The sequence below is a fragment of the Thunnus albacares genome, chromosome 2 (assembly GCF_914725855.1).
Source record: "Thunnus albacares chromosome 2, fThuAlb1.1, whole genome shotgun sequence".
NCBI lineage: Eukaryota > Metazoa > Chordata > Actinopteri > Scombriformes > Scombridae > Thunnus > Thunnus albacares.
The window spans coordinates 37,406,772-37,427,354 of record NC_058107.1 but is presented as its reverse complement, the minus strand read 5'-3'; the positions used below and the strand labels follow the sequence as shown (position 1 = coordinate 37,427,354).

General features: G+C 36.7%; 2 protein-coding genes and 1 long non-coding RNA gene across 5 annotated transcripts in view; 2 read left to right on the top strand and 1 right to left on the bottom strand.

The window, feature by feature from the left end:
* Positions 1-3,466, top strand: part of LOC122968473 — a 47,028-nt gene extending 43,562 nt beyond the window's left edge. For both annotated transcript variants that reach the window (XM_044333750.1, XM_044333755.1), the window contains one exon: positions 709-3,466. In XM_044333750.1, the coding sequence (XP_044189685.1) occupies positions 709-2,747 (2,039 nt within the window). In that variant the 3' untranslated portion in view covers positions 2,748-3,466. The remainder of the gene's footprint in view (positions 1-708) is intronic.
* Positions 3,467-4,452: 986 nt separating this feature from the next.
* Positions 4,453-8,357, bottom strand: LOC122969363. The gene is made up of 3 exons (XR_006399003.1): positions 8,342-8,357; positions 6,510-7,350; positions 4,453-5,240 (listed from the first exon to the last, which is right to left on the bottom strand). It is a non-coding gene; the product is annotated as an uncharacterized LOC122969363 (long non-coding RNA).
* Positions 8,358-10,019: 1,662 nt separating this feature from the next.
* The window catches only part of LOC122968483 (GTPase IMAP family member 8-like), a 32,267-nt gene continuing 21,703 nt past the window's right edge, over positions 10,020-20,583 (top strand). The window contains exon 1 of one of the 2 annotated variants that reach the window (XM_044333776.1): positions 10,020-10,483. In XM_044333776.1, coding sequence (XP_044189711.1) covers positions 10,465-10,483 — 19 coding nt within the window. In that variant the 5' untranslated portion in view covers positions 10,020-10,464. Of the gene's footprint in view, positions 10,484-17,633; positions 19,605-20,583 lie in introns of those variants that run through there. The other variant, XM_044333768.1, reaches the window with a different exon arrangement.

The window sequence follows — 20,583 nt, the reverse complement described above, 5'->3', positions numbered from 1 at the left end:
GAAGTTGACTTTTAATGTGTCTAAACATGAGAAGCTGTTCGCTGAATGTTTGTGTACGCAGCAATGTTGCCAATGAAAAGAGAGTTATGGTGGAGTTGAGCAAATCTGTTTATTTTTCCAACCAGGACATCAGAATTCTGAGTCACCTGCACTTAAACTTTTTCTTGCATATACGAGCAGAATGCTGTACTGTAGGCTGTAAAGGAGAGCAGTGCTACTAGCTTGGTGAGATGGACAAGAGTAAAGTAATGAAAGGATCAAATTTTCAGCTTTATTTAAGTCGACACCATCCTTTCAAATGTTCCCCTGATCGGCCTTGATATTGATCCTCAGGATCAGCTTGAGACATCTCAGACTTTTTTATGTGTTTTTATGTTTTTTATTCCTTTTAATTTTAATTAATTTATATTCATATTTTTTATGTTTTTTACTGTCTTTTTATTTTTCATCATCTTTTTGTCTATTGTCTACTGTGTTTTTGCATCTTTTGTCTTCTTGTTGTGATTTTATCTTAACTTGCTTTTGTTTTGTTTGACTTTCTGTTATTTTGCCTTCTGAGTTTCCTGTTTTCTCTTTGTCTGTCAAAGCTCTTTGTAAACTCTGTTTTTAAAGGTGCTGTATAAATAAAGTTATTATTATTACTATTATTATTATCTCTAGTTATAAGTATCACTATTTGAGGTAACTCTTGGTCTTATTGTTTCACAGGTGATGATGAGAATCAGAGCTCAGAGAGTCTCAGGATTGTGCTGATTGGGAAGACTGGCAGTGGAAAGAGCTCTTCAGGAAACACCATTCTGGGAAGAAAAGACTTTAAAGCCAAATTAAGTCAAACATCAGTCACCAAACTTTGTCAGAAAGAACAGAGTGAAGTAGACGGTCGTCCTGTCGTTGTGGTCGACACTCCTGGTCTGTTTGACTCCACTTTGTCCCATGAAGAGGTTAATGAGGAGATGGTGAAATGCATCAGTCTTCTGGCTCCAGGACCACATGTCTTCCTGTTGGTGGTACAGATTGGCAGAATCACACCAGAAGAGAAGGAGACATTAAAACTCATCAAGGAAGGTTTTGGGAAGAATTCAGAAAAATTCACCATCATTCTTTTAACTGGAGGAGACAAACTAAAGCGTGAGAAGATGTCCATTGAAGATTACATTAAAGATGGATGTGATGATTCTTTTAAGAAGCTGATTGCTGACTGTGGAGGAAGATACCATGTGTTTAATAACTATGATGAAGAAAACCGCACACAAGTCAGTGAACTGATAAACAAGATTGACTCCATGGTGAAGAAAAATGGCGGCAGCTGCTTCACCAATGAGATGCTGCAAGAGGCCGAGGCAGCAATAAAGAAGGAAGTGGAGAAGATCCTGAAGGAGAAGGAAGAAGAGATGAAGAGAGAGAGGGAGGAGATGGAAAGAAAACATGAAGAAGAAATGGAGGCAATGAAAAGACGAATAGAAAAACAGAGAACAGAAATTGAACAGGAGAGAAAACTGAGAGACAAACAACTTCAGGAGAAGGAGGAAAAGATTCAGAAAGAGCGTGAAGAGAGAAAGAAAGAACAGGAAGAGAGAGAAGAAGAAGACAAGAAGAGGAAAAACCAGGAAGAAATTCAAAGACAGGAGTGGGAACAAAAACTTGCAGCTTTGGAGAAAAAGATCAAGTTAGAATCAGAGGAAAAAGAAAACATTGGTAAAAAGCTGGAACAGAACAGAGAAGAGGTGAGAAAAGAACGAGAGGCCTGGGAGAAGAAACAAAAAGAAATGTGGGAGAAACGAAATCAAGAAGATGAAGAGAGACGACAGGAAGAACAGAAAAGATTAAAAAAGCTCCAAGAAGAATATGAGGAAGAAAGAGAAGAATATGAAAAGAAAAGAAAAGAAGATCAAATCAGAGGAGAACAACAGAGAGCAGAAATTGAACAGGAGAGAAAACTGAGAGAGAAACAACTTCAGGAGAAGGAGGAAAAGATTCAGAAAGAACGTGAAGAGAGAAAGAAAGAACAGAAAAAGAGAAAAGAAGAAGACAAGAAGAGGAAAAACCAGGAAGAAATTCAAAGACATGAGTGGGAACAAAAACGTAAAGCTCTGGAGGAAAAAATAAAATCAGAATCAAAACAAAAACAAATCATTGATAAAAAGCTGATGCAGAACAGAGCAGAGATGAGAGAAGAACGAGAGGCCTGGGAGAAGAAACAAAAAGAAATGTGGGAGAAACGAAATCAAGAAGATGAAGAGAGACGACAGGAAGAACAGAGAAGATTTGAAAAGCTCCAAGAAGAATACGATCAGGAAAGAGAAAAATATGAGAAGAAAAGAAAAGAAGACGATCGAATCAGAAAAGAACAGGAGGAACAAGAGAGAAAAGAATTAGAAGAAAACTATAAGAAAAAACTGGAGAACATGAAGACAAAGTATGAAGAGGAGGCCAGAAAACAAGCTGAAGAGTTCAATGAATTCAGAGAGAAATACATGAAGGACATTGAAGCTCTGATGGAAAAACACAGTGAGGAACTCAAAGATCTGAAGCAACAACATGCGAAAGACATGAAACAAACACAGGAGACACACAGCAAACAGTACAATCTGTTACATGATCTCTCAAGCTACAAAGAAAAGGAACTAAAAGAAAAAACGAAGAACAAAGAAGAACAAATCAGACAATTGGAGGACTTAAAGAAAAAGCAAGAACAAGAAATAAAAGAGTGGAAGAAGAAATACAAAGAGAAATGCACCTTCCTTTGATGATTCTTCTCACTGCAGAAACTCTATGATTCATTCTGATGTTACCAACTGAACATCATCAGTATCTTTGATCACATAGAATCACAGTTTGAAGAGAATCTGACTGCTGCTGTTTAGTAACTTGTATTAACAACAGAACAAAAAGGACATTTATCAAATACTCTTCCTCTTTTATTATCACATCTCCTGGATATATTTTTGAAAACTGAAATCACTCAAGATTGTGTTCTGTTTTTTTGTTTTTATTTTACTTTTACATTCAGCAAAGTAACATTTACTAGCAGCTGTGTTAATCAGCTGACATGTCAGAATGATACAGAATCAATTAAAAAAGCTTTTAAATTGTAGATCTTCAACTACATAACAATAAACTAATAAATAGTCATTTTCCATATTAGAATATCCTCATGAATATAAAGTGTTGCACTAGTTTTATGTCTACAGTGGAACAAATACATTTGACATCATCCAGCAGTGATGCAGACATTTGACACCTCACTGGTCATAGATGACATATAATAGTGCCGTCTAACATGTAATGTATTCACATAAATATTATGTTTAAGAGTTTGTATTGGGGAGGTCTGCAGTCTGAGGGGTTTAACTCACTTTGTCATTTTAACACTTAGGTTTGGTGTTCGGTGTCATCAGAGGAACTGTGTGTGTGTGTTTGTATGTTGTATGTTCTTCTCTCTCTGTTTCTCTCTCTCATTCCTCTTCACTCATGTAGGTAACTGTTTGTTAGATACTCGAGGTTTATTGGTTGGTGTCTCCACTGTGATGGTTTTTATTGAGTCACTTTGTAGATGAGAAAGTTGGGTTTTTGTCTCCAGATGTAGAGATTAATCAGACCAAGTTATGTTATTTTATTTGTTTTACTTTGGCACAACTCTTTGTCCTGTCCTCCCCCACATTTAGGGAATGTTTGTGTTTATTGTAAATAGTCAAATTGTTCATTCTTCTATTCATCTACTTTGATTCTTCATGCTTCAGTTTGGCATCAATGGATGGATGAAACTAAAGCTGCACTGGAAGCTTATGAAGGAAAGATCATCAGGTCTAAAGGATGAAGACACTGAAACTGTTAGAGGAGCAGTAACAGGACTTAAAATCAGTTCTGGGATTGATTCAACAAGTAATGATCGTTGTGTATTTAACTAATGATGAATGTAAAGATAGAACTGAATATGATGTTTAGTTTGCAGTGATCTGTATCTGTTCTGTAATGATTCTTTGGGCAAATCAGGAAAAAGGGCAGAAATTCTCAGAGATGTAAGTTAACAAAGCAACAAGCCAGAATATTAATAAATATGAGCATCTGCAAATGGAAAATAGATTGAAATCGTCCTCTGGGGTTCACTCACCTTGAACCATATAAATAATGAGGAAGTGACTGATGGTGACTTTTAATGATGTTCTTCCTAATAAACATTTTTGCGTATTTCTGAGCCTCTCCTGACTTACCCAGAAACTACAAGTTCATTCAATTTTACATTTTTTCTTTCAACATCTGTCCAATTTTAATGGTTTTAACATGTTGATTATCAGTTGTTGGGTTATTGTTACATTTTGTATTACATGTTTATTATAAACTTCACTGAATCTTAAACAAATGTTTTTTATTCATACTTATTCATTATTAACAATTGAAGAAACTACTGTTTGAATATTATCTTTGTTCCTTAAAATGATCAGTATCTTTTCTTTTCCAATTAAAAAGTTTAAAACTTCATCCATGTAAACATCTCAATTCAATATCCAAATGCAAGTTTAAGTTCAAGAGTCTCACAACATCAACAAAGTTAATTCAACTCTAAATAGTTCAAGTATCAGTTCAGTAACATTCAGGACAAGAAGGTCAGATACTCAAATACTGCTGAGGCAGACAAATAAACACACAACAGCATTATTGAAGTCAATTCTGTTTCTGGGAGTTCAGACAACTGTTTGGGGCAAGAATGTCCAGTTTATTAAATACTTTACACAAGTGACCACAGCACCAAAGAGAGTGTGTTTGCTAAAGGGCCAGTCTGCCAAAAACTAAGGCCTGAGAACATTGACTGTTGTCTCTACGGCCAATGAAGAAAGAGAAAGATGATGTCATTGATATCAGCCGCATGGAGAACCACAATGTTATATACCAGACAAACGAAAAAACAATCTGAACACAAGCTCCAACTTGTCTCTGAAGCTTTCAGGTTCATCTTGTGGCCTTCCTCAGTGGAGGGAGTTGCTCAGTTGTCAAGGAGACAGTTTTATTGTTATCACATGACCAAGTATGGAATAACAGATGGTCGTATTTGGGGAAGATGGTAACTCCGTCTCTGGTGTCAGATGTGAATGTTTTCACTGATCTTTTTCCGGTCGTTCAGACTGCTGGTCGATGACCTTTGACCTCTCTCCAGTGGATGCTGTGGTTGGTTCTGGTCTGGTGTTCAGATGTCTGATGTTGTCTGATGTGTTTCTGGAGCTCTTTGTGTCTCTTATCCAGAGCTGTAGAAAGAGAAGAAAAACTATCAAGAGATATCTCAACCTGCATTTTATTGCAGGTTAAATCTGGCTGAATGTATTGTTTCCTTCTCAGTCCTCACACACAACCTGTCTTACTGACAAGCAGGTGTGTTGTTGATTTGTACAGATTAGAGCAACTAGTTCTGCTCCTGTTAGTCAAGAGAACCACTCCATGCTGACTCAGCCTTTAACTTCCTGTTAACTAAACACAGTAGTGGCTGAGTAGACTTCAAAAACTTCAAAAGACTGAATCAAAGAAAGTGTGAACATGTATGTAAATCTGTAGAAAATGTGATCAATAATGACACTGTGGCAGACAGCAGTGTGTGTAGAGACATTGTTCAGTATATAGACGACCTCTCAGAGTGATTTTAGATGGTTTCAAACATGCAGCATCATCAAGATGTTAAAAATGATCAAAACTCTGCACATGTGAGGATTTTACTCAACAGTGACTGTATATCAGTGGTGGAAGAAGTACTGAGAGAGTAAAAACAACAATTCAACAGTATAAAAATATGCTTTTACAAGTAAAAGCTAAATTAATTACAAATATAAAATACATGTTTTATTCCTAAAATCTAGATCTGAAAAGTAACTACAGTTGATCAATAAATATAATGGAGTAAAAAGTGCAATTATTTCTTTCTGAAATGTTGTTGTGTGGAAGTATAAAGTAGCATAAAACTGAAATACTCAAGTAAGGTACAAGTACCTCATAATTGTACTTTAGTACAGTACTTGAGTATGTACAGTATCATATTATTTTTCACTTTGTAACGCTGGTTTTGAAACATGCTATAAAAAAGATTCTTCTTCTTCTTCTAAATGTTCTCGGTCACCTTCCACCACAGGTTAGTCTGTTAAAGAATTTATAAACTCAGGACACAAAATCATTCTGGTCTGAAGTGCAGAAAGTAAAACTTCAAGAGGGGAATGTGGACACTGTGATATCCTAAAATAATCTTTTTTCCTCCAGTCACATGTTTTGTGTTGAAGTGTCATTATGCCCTTAAAATAGGGAAAATAGTTAGTGGAGAGGGATGAAGAAACCAACACACTGCTCTCACCTTCACTTGTCTGTATTGAGTGAGGGAGAGGAGCGCGATCCCCTCTACTGGAGCCCTGAGGCATTACCAATAGATGGACGCACAATTAACCCAGAAAAAGAACCTACATTACCTATTTGTATTATCTACACTATAGCAGTGGAGTAAGTGAACGTCTCCTCTCAATATAGTACAGTCCTACCTTGACGTGACGTCTGGATGGTGGGTCTACTGGTCAAGTTTAGAAGTTTTCCACACACCCCTGCCAATATATCACCTCACCTTCTCCTCGACCACCCTGAATCGGTAACATTGGGTCTCACAGCCAGTTTGTACCAAGGTTCATACATCTGGACACAATACAGCAGACTGGCTATCAAGGTAAAATAAATGACAATATACTTGTTGACAACAGAGTTGGTCTCTCACAGCCAGCTTCTTTCATTATTTATTAGGATCCACATTAGCACCAGTATAAGCATTGGCTTTTCTTCCACCGCCACACTTACATGCACATTATAACCACATAAACTTAAACAAACCAGCTCATCTCATTTAATTAACAATTAAGTTCATACAAAAAAGCAAAATTGTCATTCAACTGGAAATTAAGCCAAACACAAATGATAATCAATCACAATTCCTCAAGAACTCATAGAAAACTTGATTTATTTCTCCTTCATACAAATAAATAGTCATTCCTAATAAACATAAATCCTTGTCTGATGGCATTCTTAAATTACATATTTATCCATCATTTGCTTCCACACATTTAATTCCAAGAAGGGTATAAAAATACATTAGGCTCATTCCCTGCCCAGGAGTGATTTCTAACATCAAAAATCACACTTAAAAACATATAGCCTATAACTTACCCACAATTTATTCACTTTTTTAAAACTCAGTTTGTTACTTACTAACATAAAGGCTGCCTATTATATGTGTTCAGATTGGGGCGCTGACTGTGCCAACGGCTTTTTGGGTTGCCCCGCTCGAGTTTGCAGGGGTTCCACAAGATGGCGCCGGTGGCACAAAATGGACACCTGACGAGAACAAACCATGTATATATTCTTAATTAATATCACAGCATAAACTACATTACAAAGAAGAGAGAGTAGTTGATAGCATAATGCCAGGATACAGTAAAATATGTGAATAACAGCGTTAAGGCAACATCCTCATCCACACATTTTCTGGAGGTTGTAACACTATGTAGGACAAGGCAGCTCGCTATATTCTCTTTTCAGTGAATATTTTCTTTCACTTTCATTCGTGTTGAGGGTCGGTGGTGCAGTAAAAAAAAAGTTCAACTGGTGAGTAAACTCAACTAATACTTACATATACCATATAAATACCAACAAATAATGTAAATACAGTAATGCGGATGGATCAACAGGACCGATTATTACACCGCACTAAGCTTTAGTAGTGACATTAATGACTGAAAATCGATCACTGATCGTTGACAGATGGGCGTCTGTTCAGATCATATTTACAGAGTGTTATAACTTCTCTAACTGAACTCAATTTCAGGAACAGATATAGGAACAGAATTGATGCACTCTGACACACCGTCAGTTCAAGTAAATACCGTCTCACTTTAGCTAAATGTGTAAAATATTGAAGCGGAAATGGACTAAACTGTTTGCAAGAAAACGAACGACTTTCTGTAATTTGGTATATAATGCGAAACTCAGATAGTTCTCTGTTTAATCTGATAAAATTCTGTTTCCGTGAGACTATAACAAAGTTTTAGTAATTGTATCTCAAATTACAATTTTTAATCAACTGTAAATCCGCCATTTCAGATTCCGGTTGTTAAACAGAACCAGGAAGAGGAATTATATTAAGTAATACAAAGTTACATTAAATGATGTTTTCCTTTATTTACAATAAAGACACAAATGTATTTGCATCTTAGCCGTATTATAGAGTTATATAGTATTTATTCGTGTCTATTCGTGTGACCACATACACGCACACACACAGTCTGCATTTTTTGGCAAAAAGCAGCATGTAGAGAAGACACGTTACCTGAAAGTTTTTGGTTTTGTACCAGTACAGACTGGTTGAAGTGGGATGCTCCAGCTAGGAATGAGTGACACTAACGTCAAACAGTTGTTGTGGTTTGCAGTGTGGACCCAAATGCAGACACAGACTAGAGTGATGTTAATTGAAGTAAGGCTTTATTGCCAGGGAAGTGGGGGGAAGTTGAGGTGGATGGAGTGGGGATGAAGCAGGCTGAGGCCGAGGACTGGAGGGCTGAGAGAAGTGAGGGAGAATGGTAAGATCAGGCAGGAGGGAGTAAGTGGTAGTGGGCTGGAGAGCTGGCAGGCAGGCAAGTAATGGTCCAGGGGCATTGGATAGAGAAAAAGCAGTTAGTAACAGTCCAAACTTTGAGAAATCACTAAATATAAGTGAGAGGCCTGAGGTGTAAGCTACCACTTGGGCAGAAACAACGATCTGGCGATGAGTGGATGAAGAGCTGGGATAGATATACTGCAAGCTGATGAAATGATGAGAGGCAGGTGAGCAGACTGGGAGAGGTGATGAGCTGATTGCAGCCAGGAGTGTGGAGCTGGGAGCCAGGAGAGCCACGCCCAGGCCAACACACACACACACACACACACAGCATAAACAGAGAAAGACAGACAGGGGAGCACTGGAAACACAGGGAAGGGGAAAAAACAGGGAAACACTAGAAAATCTTCAGGTACCATAACAACAGTCTAATTTATATTTGAGTTATAAATGTTCCCCAGGACATTTAGCATATTGTTAAAGGCTAAAAACTTATGGAAGGTTTTAAGGGCCAAAACTAAATATATTAATACATTAATAATTATATATTTAAATGCTTAAATAAATAAGTAAATATATAATCATATTATATATCAATGAATAAATAAATAATTCTATAATTTAATGCTCAGTTGGCACCATAAATAAACAAAACACAAATTAAATGAGAAATTAAATATATAAATGTTATATTTATTTGTGTATTTATATATATTCACACATTTGCATATTTATTTATTCATTTCAGTATTTATTAATTTATTTAGTTATTAATTTATTCACACATGTATTTATTTATTCATAATTTTATTTATTTATTTATATATATAGGCCTACTTTTATTTATCCATAGTGTAACTTGGTACAGTGCAATAAATAGATATAAATAAATGGGTTAAAGCCTCTGATTGGTCACTCTCAGCCTCAGTTGCTGAACTATCTCTGCGAGGATTGTGAATACAGCTCCATTCATTTCTGTGATAGTCAGGGCCGATATCATTCCAATTCATTCAACAAAGCCCTCAGTCTGATCTAACAAAGCACAGGAATTGGCATTTGCCTCCATCTTTTCAGCTTCAGCCAACATATCTACCATTGTAGCACACAAGATTTCATTAAGATCCGCACCGGGTGCTGACATCTTGAATTAGGCAAAAGCAGTAGATTCAAGTTCAACCACCAATTGCCTGAGTACAAAGACGTTACTGGGACGAGGGGAAGACATTTGTCTTCATTTGAGAACGTTAAACGTAAAGTCAGACTTTTCTGTCGACCTCCTGACTTGTTTTAAAAAAGACGAGAGAAAAACAGAGAGAGAGAGCAGCTGTGGTCGAGTGAGCTAGAGAGTGAATGAAGAGAGGGAGTGCTAGTAACGTTAGTGAGGAAGCTGGTGAATCAGATCAATAAAATGTTATTTTCTGATTGTTTCACAGCGGTTATGTTCCAGAGCATAAATACCCTCACACCCCCACTCAACCCTGCTGCGGTGCGCCACAACACCTGATTTGGTCTCTAAAACCCTCCATACAAACTATCGTATACACTGCAGCTAAACTATGTCAGCATTATAAATGTATTTACCAAAAACCCATACATCATGTTGGTGGTGGTTATTTGAGGATTGTCTGTGAGTACTAAAGTTTAAAGTTTGTCACTCTGAATTTTAAAAATTACAAAGATTCCTCTCTTCCATATTAGATCAGCCAGTGTGCAAAGTTGTTTATTAACTTTATGAAATCATTATCTATAACCTGTGTGTGAATAAGAGAAATATTTTTTGTGCACTTTCCTTTTTTTGAATGCAGCTGTTGTTCTCCAGTTGAATCAGTCTCTGATGTTTCCAGCAGAGTGACATCATGGCGACTGCAGGATCTGGTGAGTCCAGTCAAACTAAGAATGTGTTTCAAATAATTATACTTCACTTTTAGTCCTTGCATATAGTTTGACAGAATAACAAAGTTGCAGGGAACAAGAATTTCTTTTATGGGATAAAACTTGTAATGTCTGTACTTTATGCCTAAATGTTGCACTATATTTCCTGTAAATGTTCAGCTTCTCTTTACTTGCTGCAGTGATATAGTTTCTCCAAAGATTTTTTTTTTTATGTCTGCAAAGAAAGTTTTTTTCACTTCTTTATGTTTGTTTATTTGCCTTTTTGTTTGTTAGTTGGCTGAAAAAGATTTTAGTTAAATTAGGGAGAAAGTTAGACCATGTGATGACTAAATAACAGTTGGTAATGCAGCATTAAAAACAGGAGACAACAATGATGAGACATTATAATGAAAGACAAAATTGTTGAATAAACCAATGAGTTTGTATATTACAGATGATCTGCAACCACTGAAGCGCAGCAACAGCTGTGAATTGCTGCCACCTCACAGTGAGTCAAACTGACCTTAGTCAGAAATATTCTGGTGTTTAATGAGATCTGAGGGTCCAAAATGTCTGGTTTAAAGAAATACAAAAGATTAATGGCTGACAGAGTTTCTCCAAATCTGCCTTTAAACTGCTGATTCTCTCTGGTTGATAATTTTAACTGCTGACTTTGGATTAAATCTGCACACAGTTGCCTTGAATAATTCATAGTTTTTTTCTTCTCAGTGTCTGAGCTGAGGGTTGTTCTACTGGGGAACAGCTGGTCGGAGAGGAGTTCAGTGGGGAACTTCATACTGGGAAAGACTGAGTTCAACACTGAGGAAGAACCAGACTGCTGTCTGAGAGTCAGAGGACAGTTGAAGGAGAAAGAAATAGTTCTCATCAACACCCCAGATCTGCTGCATCCAAACATCTCACAACACAAACTGACAGAGTTTATAGAAAACTGTGTGAGATTCTCTGATCCTGGACCTCATGTGTTCCTGTTGGTTCTACATCCTGAAGACTTCACTGAGAAACACAAACTGAGACTCTGTAGAGTTCTTCAACTTCTCAGCGATCAATCATTTGATCATTCACTGATATTGATATCACCACCCAGAGAGGAGAGTTCAGGTTTCACAGAAAACTACATGAACCATCCTCACTTAAAAGAGATGATCAGAATGTGCAGATACAGATACTTGAAGCAGAAGGACCTTGAACTTCCAGAGCTGTTAACACGCTTGGGACAAATTGTAAAAGAGAATAATGGAGAACATCTGAGCTGTGATGTATTTTTTGATGAGGATGCTGGTTTAACCATGACACTAAAGTCTGAACACATGAAACCAGTTTTAAACCTGGTTCTGTGTGGGAGGAGAGAAGCAGTGAGGACTTCAGCAGTCAAGGCCATTTTAGGTCAGACAGAGCTTCATTCAGTCTCCAACTCATCAGAGTGTGTTAAACATCAGGGAGAGGTGTGTGGACGTTGGGTTTCCCTGGTGGAGCTGCCTGACTTGTATGGAAAACCTCAGGAGGCAGTGATGGAGGAATCATTCAGGTGTATCTCCCTCTGTGATCCTGAGGGCGTCCATGCCTTCATCCTGGTCCTACCTGTGGATCCCCTCACTGATGAAGACAAGGGAGAGTTAGAGACCATCCAGAACACATTCAGCTCTCAAGTCAATGACTTCACCATGATTCTGTTCACTGTGGAGTCAGATCCTACAGCTCCAGCTGTTGTTGACTTTGTAAGAAAGAACAGAGACATCCAGGAGCTCATTCAGAGCTGTGGAGGAAGATATGTTGTTCTCAGTATCAAGGACAAGCAGCAGATCTCTGAGATGTTGGATACTGTGGAGAAGATGAGACAATCTAAAAATAAACCATGTTGTTATACAACACAAACATTTGCACATGCCAAAATGGATAAAGTCATACAACAAGAGAAACACATCAACATGCAACAATCTAAACTTGAGAAGCTGAGAAAGAACAAGATCACTTGTAAGTAATTTAAATTGAAGCATTTTTTGTCTAAATCATTTCCTGTATCACAGTCTTGATGCTACAGCACTGAACTGTAGTAACTGTGAACATTTAAAGTAACTCTAGTTGTTTTGATGTTACAGGTGATGATGAGAATCAGAGCTCAGAGAGTCTCAGGATTGTGTTGCTGGGGAAGACTGGCTGTGGAAAGAGCTCTTCAGGAAACACCATTCTGGGAAGAAAAGAGTTTGAAGCTGAATCAAGTCAAACATCAGTCACCAAACGTTGTCAGAAAGCACAGAGTGAAGTAAGCGGTCGTCCTGTCGTTGTGGTCGACACTCCTGGTCTGTTTGACTCCACTTTGTCACATGAAGAGGTTAATGATCAGATGGTGAAATGCATCAATCTTCTGGCTCCAGGACCACATGTCTTCCTGTTGGTGGTACAGATTGGCAGATTCTCACCAGAAGAGAAGGAGACATTAAAACTCATCAAGGAAGGTTTTGGGAAGAATTCAGAAAAGTTCACCATCATTCTTTTCACAAGAGGAGATTCACTGGAACATGACGAGATGTCCATTGAAGATTACATTGAGAAGAAATGTGATGATTCCTTTAAGAGGCTGATTGATGACTGTGGAGGAAGATACCATGTGTTTAATAACTAGGATGAAGGGAACCGCACACAAGTCAGTGAACTGATAAACAAGATTGACTCCATGGTGAAGAAAAATGGCGGCAGCTGCTTCACCAATGAGATACTACAAGAGGCCGAGGCAGCAATAAAGAAGGAAGTGGAGAAGATCCTGAAGAAGAAGGAAGAAATGATGAAGAGAGAGAGGGAGGAGTTTGGAAGAAAACATGAAGAAGAAAAGGAGGCAATGAAAAGACAAATAGAAAAACAGAGAACAGAAATTGAAAAGGAGAGAAAACTGAGAGAGAAAGAACTTCAGGAGAAGGAGGAAAAGATTCAGAAAGAACGTGAAGAGAGAAAGAAAGAACAGGAAAAGAGAGAAGAAGAAGACAGGAAGAGGAAAAGCCAGAGAGACATTCAAAGACAGGAGTGGGAACAAAAACTTGCAGCTTTGGAGGAAAAGATAAAGTCAGAATCAGAGGAAAAAGAAAACATTGATAAAAAGCTGATGCAGAACAGAGAAGAGATGAGAAAACAACAAGAGGCCTGGGAGAAGAAACAAAAAGAAATGTGGGAGAAACGAAATCAAGAAGATGAAGAGAGACGACAGGAAGAACAGAGAAGATTTGAAAAGCTCCAAGAAGAATATCAGCAGGAAAGAGAAGAAAATGAAAAGAAAAGAAAAGAAGAAGATCAAATCAGAAGAGAACAAGAGGAGAAAGAGAGAAAAGAATTAGAGGAGAACTATGAGAAAAAAATGGAGAATATGAAGAAGAAGTATGAAGATGAAGCCAGAAAGAAAGCTGAAGAGTTCAATGAATTTAAAGAGAAAAATATGAAGGAATTTGAAGCTCAGAAGCAAGAATATTAGAAACAACTGACAGACAAAGATCAGCAGTTTGACCTGTTAAAGGCATCTAGAACTTCCAGTTAAAGCAGAGCAGACAGTAACAGCAGCAACAACTGCTGTAAATGATTTAGGTTGTATTCTGGATCATCAGCTCTGAGGGGACGCCATGGCACTAAAAGTTCTCAGACAGGAAAGCAGCTCTGCTAGATGGTGGAACATTAAAACCTCTGGCTGTGCTTTGGTTCAATGTCTCTTTGATGATGATGATGATGATGATGATGATGATGATGATGATGATGATAATGATGCCACCTGCTGGTGCAGCAGTTCTCCACAACTCTTCAAAACAAGCTGCAGACTGATCAAAATAAGCTTATTATGGTCATATCCAAACTTCCTCTATGAGCAAATGTCAAAAATTTTCTTACAGTGGAAAGAAGAATTATTCAAATAAAGTTTGTCTCACGTTCAAAGAATACAGCTCCTGGTTACTTAACCAACTATTTTAGTTTGATCAGAGATTATCAGAGCGATGCAACAAGAGGAAGTTTAACTAATATTATTCCTTTTAGATTCCACAGACAGAAATACATTCACACTGCTGCAGTTCTCTGAAGCAACAAGAGTTTTAAAATCTTTATAAAGTTGATGAAAAGTCAATTATAAGTTTGTTTTGCTTGTTTGTATAATTTGTTTGTTTTAATCAATAGAAATCAGCTTTTAGCTTTATTGTATTTTTATCCTCAGTCATTTAATGGAAGGTCAGGACTGAGTGACTGCAGGCTGTTATATCACTGTAGATGTGTGAAATGTACACATGAAGTACTTCACTACTGAAAGAGGTCAGTTATTATTTACACATTAGTAAGATGGAGTTGATCTGATAAATTTTTCATTGAAGGTTCACTTGCTATTTGTTTCTGAAGCTTCCACCTGATCTTCTTCAGTGGATTTTATTGGCAAACTGTGTTTATCTAGAAACTGTAAAATGTATCATTAATACAGATGTGATGCACATTTTTGAACAGTGACATCGCTGACTGATAAATGATCCATGAAGAAGAAACTGTCACATGTTTAGAAATGTGTGAATCAAGATTCATGGAGTGAATTTTAATGTTCAAAAGCAAAAGAATTTAAGAGCAAATCTCACATCAGTTCTTTGGTCTTTTTGAAATGACAGAATGTAAAAATGGAGGATGATGAGAATGTAACTGTTTTATTTCTTCTGCTGTGACAGTTCATGGACTCAGGATTGTGCTGTTTGGGAAAAGTGAGGAAGAAAAGATGAAACTAGGAAACTTCATCATGAAGAAAAAATCATTAGATTTTCAGATATTTAGAAGTTTGAATGCAGGACTTTTACTTGTAATACATTGTTGTTGTTGTTGTTGTTGTTGTTGTTATTATTATTATTATTATTATTATTATTGTTATTATTACATTGTGGTATTGATACTTTTGCTTAAGATCTCAGTATTTCTTCCACCACTGTTCATTACAAAAAATAGGTGAAGCAGTTGTGACATAATTATTTCCTGTGTTGTTGATTTTAAAATATTGAACGTCTAATTTTCATTATTTATTGTTTTTATTCAAACTTTTTCAGGGCCCAAATCAGACTTTAGGTGGAAAAAAGCATCATTTTACAAAAAACCTACAAACACATGTTAAGCAGTCAGTTTCCTTTCATGTTTCTCTGTGGCTGACAAATACATTCACTCATCCAATCTTTCACTGAGAGTTAAGTATGAGTGAAGCTTTTCCTATAAACACTGTAGTCATAAAATATTATAATTTTATTATTATATTTAGCTGGCAACAGCAGGAAGTTCACATTGTGTATATATATATAAAAGAGACCACCTCAGAGGACATTACATTGACTTACTTTAATTTCCTGGAGACTTATCCTAACCTTAACATAACCCTAAACTAACCTTAACTTTCGTAAGGTTAGTAATATTTATTTAATATATCACTGAGCAGGTCACAAAGTGCTTCACAAGAGTCAAATTATTAATGAAATATTTCCAAAAACAGTGCAAGATAAGGTACAATAAAAGAAACAAACAATAAAACATAAACAACAACAGACTTTAAAAGACAGAAAATACAAACACTAGAGACTATGAGGTGAGACAAAGACCAGTTTGAATAAATGAGTCTTCAGCTGTTTTTTAAAGGTGTCAACAGAGACCGCAGATCAAACAGTGTGTCTATGAGAAGAACCTTCCACAGTGTTGGAGCCACAACTTCAAAGGTATGATCACCTTTTGTTTTCAGTTGAGCACAAAGAACAACCAGTAAGCCCAGATCAGAAGACCTTAGTGATCTACTGGTGATATAAGGATGGAGCAGGTCAGAGATGTCTGACCATGCAGGGCTCTGTATGTGAAAACAAGAACCTTAAAATGAATCCTAAATCTGATGGGAAGCCAATGTAAAGGTCATAAGGTGGGTGTGATGTGAGTCGTCCTGCTGGACCTGGTCAGCAGCCTCACAGCAGTGTTCTGGACCATCTGTAGACGGTCCAGGGACGACTTGCTGAGGCAGGTGGTAAGGGAACTGCAGTAATCCAGCCGGGATGATATGAAAGCCTGAATAATCATCTCAAACTCAGGTTGTGATACAACAGACCTGAGTTTGGCAATGTTTCTTAAATGAAAGAAACATGAATGGGTTAATGATTTGATATGTTGACTGAAGTTTAGCCTGATCAAATATAACACCAAAGTTTCTAAGATTAGACTGTACAGCTGAAGAAAGGGACCCAACACACTGATGATAAAATGATAAGGACCTCAGTCTTATTGGTGTTTAGTTGTTAACTTAATAAAATAATGTAAAAATTAATTATTTACATTGTCCTCATGTGAGGGAGCTGGCAAACATCCCCCTAACTAAGGTGAAAAACAACAACACACACGTACATTGACTAATACAGGAAGTTCATTATTGTTATGTTGTGCTTTTATTTTGGGAACCCCTACTAATCTCTCTCTCTTTGAGGTCGTGTTTTCACGGAGTGCACAGTGAGAATGCAGCCACAGGATCACCTCTGCTGCTGTTGTAATCCACTGCAGCCTGCTACATCAGCCAGACTGCTTCTGCTGTCAACCATTCTGCTACATGTATGTAAGAGATGTTGGACTTTGTAATTTGTTTATGGTCACAAGTATAAAGAAAAAAAAAATCAGAGCTCTGACACCAATCCTTGTGTGACTGATGCTGTTCATTTCTCCATCACTTTACACCTCAATCCTGCTGGCTTTCATCCTGGTTGTAAAGGGTCACCACCATCCAAACCTTACACCCCATAAGAGAGGTGAGTCCCCATGACATGAAGAATACTTGCTACGCACACACGCACACACACACACACACACACACACACACAAATACAAATACATACATACACACTAAGACACATCCACACGTTTAACTGTATCCCCATTTCTTATTTGCCTTTTTATGCTAAAGACAGTGTTTCTGCTCTCATTGGACCTTTCTGTATAAATAAAAGTTGAATGAATGAAAGATACCCCTGAGTATATTTTACCAAAAACATATTTTTCATTAATTTCATAAACTACATGCAAAGTTGCTTTAATTTGTTTTGAAATTTATTAAAGAACACCCTGTGTGCATGGTTTTCTTGATTATTTTTGCTGTTATCATTGTTATTCTATTTTTTAGTATTGCTGAAAAACATTGGGTTGGGTTAAATGTCCTCATGGTTTTAATAAATGTTATTATACAATGTCAAAGTGAAATACTGGTTTCTGACATCTACTGGTGACTTAAGATTTAAGATAAAATAATCTCTAACTTGGCCACTGACAGTTTTTGACTGACTGGCTGTCAGACATGCATTCATTTCATGTAATGGACAGTGCAACTGTGTGTACTTTCAAAAATGTTCTAATTGTTCCAAAACGTCCTCACTGTCAAAATGTTCTTACTTTACAAAGGTTTCCACACATTAATTAAATTTCTTATTCTGGACATGATCCAGCCAAATTTAGCAGCAACACACAGTCAATAAATCAGACCTTCCACCTGAAGTTTAACAGTAAATTAAAAACTTTGCACAGAAACGAAATGTTATCACATACTTTAAGCACAGTGAGCTACAAGCTTAAAACTTGCTTTTGACATGTACTCTTCAGTGATCTCATCTGAGAAAACCTTTTACTTCTGTTTTAATCTGACAGAAATTCAGTCAATAATACTTTTGGTGGGATTGAACATTTCTAACTCTGACCAGGATGTTGGTTAAGGGATTTACCAATTATCATAAACCAATAAAACAAACATCTGACCTGCAGTTCAACTTTCTGAATCTGACATCAACAATCTGAGCTGCCATTTCTCCTCAGTGAGCGGCTCTCTTGGCTGCTATAGTGACTGAATTTACCCAGATGTTAATATTTATCACAAAAAGTCCATTTAACAAAAATTAAAAATTGGTGTGAATTTCTCTTTGGTTGCCATAATATCAAATTTCCACACAGTAACTTCATCTCTGTCACAGTTAAATTTTACAGTCAAACAGCAGATCAAAGGTCTGATTTATTGCAGTGTGACCGTGTGTTGCTGCCAAGTTTGGGTGGATCATCATCTGAAGGGAAAACTGACTCAAGATTTACCTGTATGTTAGTTTTCATATTAATTTGCTCGTGTCTGAAGATGAAAAATAAGGACAAGTTTAGTGGGATGAGTCCTCACCCAGACTGAGTTAAATATTATATATACATATGATAAATCATAGATTAGTATAAGGAGCGGCAACCTCATTGTTTATCATGGTTTAGGCTTTTTCCAGAATTCCAACACTTTGTTGTAACTGTGCTAATTTATTTTCTCCAAGATAGAGACTCATCAAGCTGGACACACAGAGATCAAGTAGAGTGCACTTTATATCTAAAGACAGGTCCGATTTTGACTTTTTAACATATTTTAACGTATGATTAGAGTTCAAAGTCAAGTTTTTCTGTCCAATCAGGCTCCTCGTTTGCTCCTGACACACCTTTTGTTCACTCTCATTGAGTCAGTTTACACTGTGAAGTCTGTACTTTCCTTTATGAGCTTGAAGGTGAAATGGTGCAGTAACGACTTCAGGTGAGTAGATTTAACCAAAGAAATATTAGAATAATTAATTAATGACTTAATAGAAACAGTGTAATGCAGGTTGATTCAACAGCCGTGTGACTAAATGTTCAGCTTTTGTTGAGATGACTTTAATTGCTTGTGTTGACTGTGTGTTTAATTTCTATAACTGAATGTTATGGTTGTGGTCAGTTATGAGAAATACAGTTTACATAACAGTTCTGTCTCGTAGCACAAAGATACAAATTACCACAATTTTTAATCATCACTTCACGTTTTACAAGTTTAACTTTTCATTTTACAGACTGTTGAATCACTTTACAGTGTAAATGAATTTCTAGTCTTTCTTCTCACTGTATTTCTTCTTTTTAAATGGTATATTTACATTATCATTGTTAACTGAGAACTGATTTTTATTTTGTGTGCTGACTGTTCAGGTCTGATGCATCAGTGTTAAAGATCATAACTGTCACAGTGACTCTAACAGCTGAAAACTATCTGCTGTAAAAAGCACAATGACCGATGTACAACTGGTGACAACAGCAACAAGTTCAGGTAGGTGAAGCATTTCCAGCATTTTCAGGTGATTTTATATATTTTGTTTGTGTTTGATGTGATATGCAAAGACTTCTTCAATTCTTTAATTTAGAATGCCTTTTATGTCTTTTCTGGTATTATTCATGCTTTTATTGGTTTTATAGTTAGAAAATAAATCAATCCTTCTCTCAAAGTCCAAAATAAAGTCGAACGAGGAAATGATTAATATTACGGTGCAAGAGCACTAATATAACTACTACTGCTTCTGCTTGTAATAAAATTGTTTACAGTCTGTTAGTTACTTTTTAGTTTAGAGAGAGAGAGAGCTGAGCATGTGTCCTGTTTTGAACCAATACAGCTGTTTAAAGATGATAAAATATTGGTCAGACGCTGAGTGAGAAACACTTTGGCCTTCATCTCTTTTTGCATGTTGCAATAAATACAAAACACAATACTTTAGCCGTTTTAATCAACCACTTTACATTTGTATTGTTCAGAATGCAAAGCTGCCAAACAGTTGTTCAAATCAAGCTGCTGAACCAGTTCATACAATTAAATATGGAATTACAGATTGATGGATGAAACTAACTTCAATGATCTCTGCGAACAGCACAATTCCTGAACTATCAGACGTAGAAACTACTACAAAATTAAAGGTGCAAGCAGCGATGAATGGGCCCTCGTGCCCCATGCACGTTGGGCTGTGGTCATTTTTATCTCCAAACACAGCTGAATGAGCTGGAGCGTTATAGCACATTAACACGTTCCATAAGAGGAACAAACCAGACATGCCTTTGTAAGACTCAAAGGAATTGCACGAAGGTATACATGCCAGGGGAAAGAAACCCCAACATTGAATATATTATCCCTTACGCAGTTCTTAATAAAAAACAATTTTTAATATGTCCTCATGTTCAAAGCTTATATCTTTATCCATGTGAATATGTTGTCTTACGTAATGAATATTTATACATATAACGTTTCATGTAATTATTCA